Source organism: Mercurialis annua, linkage group LG8 (assembly GCF_937616625.2).
Source record: "Mercurialis annua linkage group LG8, ddMerAnnu1.2, whole genome shotgun sequence".
Classification (NCBI taxonomy): Eukaryota; Viridiplantae; Streptophyta; class Magnoliopsida; order Malpighiales; family Euphorbiaceae; genus Mercurialis; species Mercurialis annua.
Genome location: NC_065577.1, coordinates 17722533 through 17726502, shown reverse-complemented (window position 1 = coordinate 17726502; position 3970 = coordinate 17722533). Strand labels below are relative to the sequence as shown.

The 3970-nt window shown below is 34.8% G+C and overlaps 1 protein-coding gene across 1 annotated transcript; it reads left to right on the top strand.

Moving 5' to 3' along the window:
• The first annotated feature begins 2046 nt into the window (after nt 1–2046).
• Nucleotides 2047–2958, top strand: LOC126662227 (uncharacterized). Its single transcript, XM_056103900.1, has 2 exons — nt 2047–2609; nt 2692–2958. Exons 1-2 carry the CDS (start codon nt 2493–2495, stop codon nt 2899–2901), a joined length of 327 nt encoding a protein of 108 aa, XP_055959875.1. The 5' UTR covers nt 2047–2492; the 3' UTR covers nt 2902–2958.
• Nucleotides 2959–3970: the final 1012 nt, after the last annotated feature.

The window sequence follows — 3970 nt, the reverse complement described above, 5'->3', positions numbered from 1 at the left end:
TTGAGATTTGATACTTTAACGAACCTATGTAGATATTCACAGGCTTCTTTGGTTAAAAACACTTAACCACATGATCTAATAGTAATAATCTGGGAGCTACGAACTCAGGCGAGATTAATACTGAAAACTACTCTTAAATTAAAACAATTCGGGGATTGCGGGATAGCACTGGGCTTGGTTTTTGATTGATTGATTTGTTGATACAAAAATAATGAAGCTCTGAGCTATTTATAGCTCTACATAACCAATACTCCTAATCTAACTAGAACTAAGATTTTTTTAAAAAAAATACTCTTAATGAGTAACAACTTCCTAACAAAGCTAATCTAAAAAAGCTTCTGCTGGTTCCAACTCCCTCGATAAGCCCTTGTTACGCTCTGACCCATGATAATTTTGGGCCGGTGTAAACAATTTTTATTTTTTTTCTATTTTTGAACTGGGCATGATGAAGTGAGCAAGAACAAGAAATCTGTTCATTTTGATATGCTATATATTGTTTTGTTTGCTGTTGATAGGTTTGTTGTTTGGAGACAAATGATTGTTAAGAGATTTTATCTTAATCTAGATAGCATAATTTTCTTTCAAAAACACTAAACATAAAAAATTGAATAAAACAGAGAATGCATAAAAGAAGACAATTTTGATTTAAATAGCATACGAAGGGAAAGCGGATGTTCCATTTTTACAACTACTTTATAGTATTCTGAATCAAGCGGGTTTGACTTCCATTTCTCATTTTGTTTCTTTTTTTGTTTAATTTCTTTATATTTCTCTCTTTTGCTCTTTGCATCTGTGATAGTGAGTGGTTGTAATGGTTATGGATCAAGATATTATTCGGAGAGTGTGGTGGCAGGGCTAGGTACTAGTGTCGTTCGTAGGGCAACGAAAGGCATTGCGTTTGTGGTAGTAGCCAGAGCTTTAGGGTGAATTAATGGCTAGTACTGTTGTTTCCGGAAGGAAAATGATGAAGAGGTATGCCATGAATTAAAACAATTAGATTTTTGAAATTATTATTAGGATTTTGGTTGACTATATATTTTTGATTAATATTATAAAAAGTATAAATCTTTCTTTAGTTTTATCTTGAATATGTAATTTGATTAATTTAACATTTAATGACGTTGGAATCAAAAAAACCAACTGATAATGAATTTGAATCACTTTTTGGTTAAACAGCATGGGAAACAAACATTTTGTTTTGTTATTAAAAAGAAGAACGATATACTGGTTCTTTCAAAAAAATAAGTCCTTTGTACAATGCAACAGTTGGATGAAGTGGGTAGCATGAACCTGTACATAAATCTCATAACTTAGAATTGTTTGCTTCTCCATATGTTAATGCAATTCTCTATGTATGTTTTGTTGTATTTGATTCCTCCATTGCAGGAGAAGTTCCTTTAGAAGTTCTACTAACTAGTTATTATATATGCATTGACTCTATTATATTTTTATTTTAGGACATTCGAGTAGTCACTTGTAATTTTAGTGTTAAGAAACTTTAAAGTTTGGATATTAGTATTTGTTTGATGCATCTGCCATCGCTACTGGTACTAGACCGTATACTTTTGAAGGTCATGAAGCTCCTGTTTAGTCCATTTGCCCTCACTATAAGGAAAACATTCAGGTATGTTCTGGTGTTAACGCTTTCTTCCAGTTCTCAGTTATTTCCTACTTTGGGTAGCGATGCTTTAGTTCCTTCCTACAACTGATCATTGCCAATCTCTCCTTGTGCTAGAAAATTTCTTTGGTGCATTTCAGTCTAAATTCCTATTTTCGACAACCCTTTGTTAAAGGAAATAATGATTAGTTAGTGATATCATATATTGTAAATTGATTTCCTTTTATTTGTTTCCTTCTTTGTATATGATTAGGCTTAATCAAAGGCAATAGAATAGAGACTTGATGTATTACCAACAATATAAATATGAATCTGATTGTTAATGAAATATAACAAAAAGACTTATTCTCAATTCATTACTTTCATGGGGATATTAAACTCCGTGGGTCACTGAAGTCTCCAGATGTTACAGAATGGTCACTAAACAAAAAAATCTTACAAAATTGTCACTCAACAGAACCGTTTGTTACAACGGGAAGTCACTCCAACGAATCCGACTCTTTTTAATGTGAAACGCTGCGTTTCATGCACACCTGGCGCGCCGGAAGTGGGAAACAAATCTCTCTCTTCCATGTCAGCTCAGTCAATTGCCACGTCAATTAATGAGTTCCAACTGTTGGGGTTAATAAATATCAACGGTAAAAAAGATTACAACGGTAATATTGTTTTCTTTTTCCTTTTAATCAAATTCTTCTTCTTCTTACTTCTTCTCCTCTGAAAAAAAAAATCCCCAATATTGAAGAACCCTAGTTTCTGTCTATCTTCTCTAATTTCTTCGATTTCTTCTATTCAATCCGTGTTGTTAACTCCCATGATCCGTAATTTATTCGATTAACCTATAACCCTAATTTGTTAGGTTTGCCGTAGAACCCTAATGGAGCATCCAAGTTTTATTCCTCTCTGCCATTGCAATCAGCCTGCTGTGCTGAAGACAGCTTGGACTCAAGCGAACCCAGGAAGGCGGTTCTTTGGGTGCCAGCATTGGCATCAGGTAAGTTTATTTATGGAACTCAATTTGTTAGATTAATATGATGGTGGTTTTCTACTAAAACCTCTCATTTTCTTATATACAGTCTGGAGGAGGTGGATGTGATTACTTCGACTGGTTTGACAAAGCTATGCCTAATAGAACAAAATCTATTCTACTTGAACTGCTAGAAAAGGTTGATAAGAATGAAATGGAGAATAACAGGAAGACAGCAAAATGGACTTATGTCAAGCTAATACTTCTACTAGTGTTTGTATTTTATCTTGGAAGATGGAGTGCAAGTAGTTTAGGTTGAATGATAAGATGTACTAGGTTGCTGTAAGTTATGTTTGATGAATGCACTTGGAACTCTGAATGTAACTCAATTGTGTTAGTTATGAATGAAAAATATGTTTCATCAATGAATTGTGAAAGTTTTTTTTATGCAGGAGTAAGAATGGTTGGTTTAAAATCTGCTGCATTAATTTAAAATCTGCTGCATTAGTTTAAAATTTGCTGCATCTCATAGATTGAAAATATAACACAGCAAAAAATACAGAGACTCACATACATGCCATAAGAAAAGATACTGGAAAAAATTTGAAAAAATGAGGGGAATATAACAGCTGCATCTCATAGATAAGAAATTTACACAACAAAAAATACAGAGACTCACAGCACAACAATAGTTAATATTCAGCCTACATAAAGAAACACACCAACCTGGCAGAAATAGGAAAAGAGAAATGGTGGGGTAGGTTCAGTGCAATAATGCACCACCAACTTGACAAAAGAAAGAGTTTAATATTCTCTATACAAAAACCTAATAATGGTCCCCCCATTGTAACAAAATAACATAGTTAATTAAAAGGAGTGTTGTCCCAACTCACTTCCACAAAAAAATGTCCCATTTGATAATTTCAAAGCTCTTTCTTTGAAGGTTGACCCGGAGGAACCCATATCTTTCTCTTCTTTGTTGTTGAGGGGATAGCAGATGATGCTTTGGTCATTTTTGCTTGAGGAGTCACCAATGATTTTGAGTTGCTTGAAACTTTTGAGGCAGGAGGCTCTTTAGAAGGTCTTGGAGCTCTAAATGAACTCAACTTGCTGCACAGATCTGGCTGACTGAAGGTTGTAGGGTCCTTGCTGCAAGATGATGCTGCATCCTTAAACTTCACATCTGGATGTGGGTCGTTGAAGAGATTGTACACTGCATCTAAGTTTCTTTTCACAGGAAGCTTCACAGGTCTTGGGAGCCCAGTTGGTTGTGGCTGCACGGGTATTGGCATCCTCCTTGCTGCAGATTTGGGAGTTCCAGTGCGAATTGGAGCTTTCTGACTCATAGCTTTCATATTAGCCCTTGGTTTCTGAATCTTCTTGTCTTT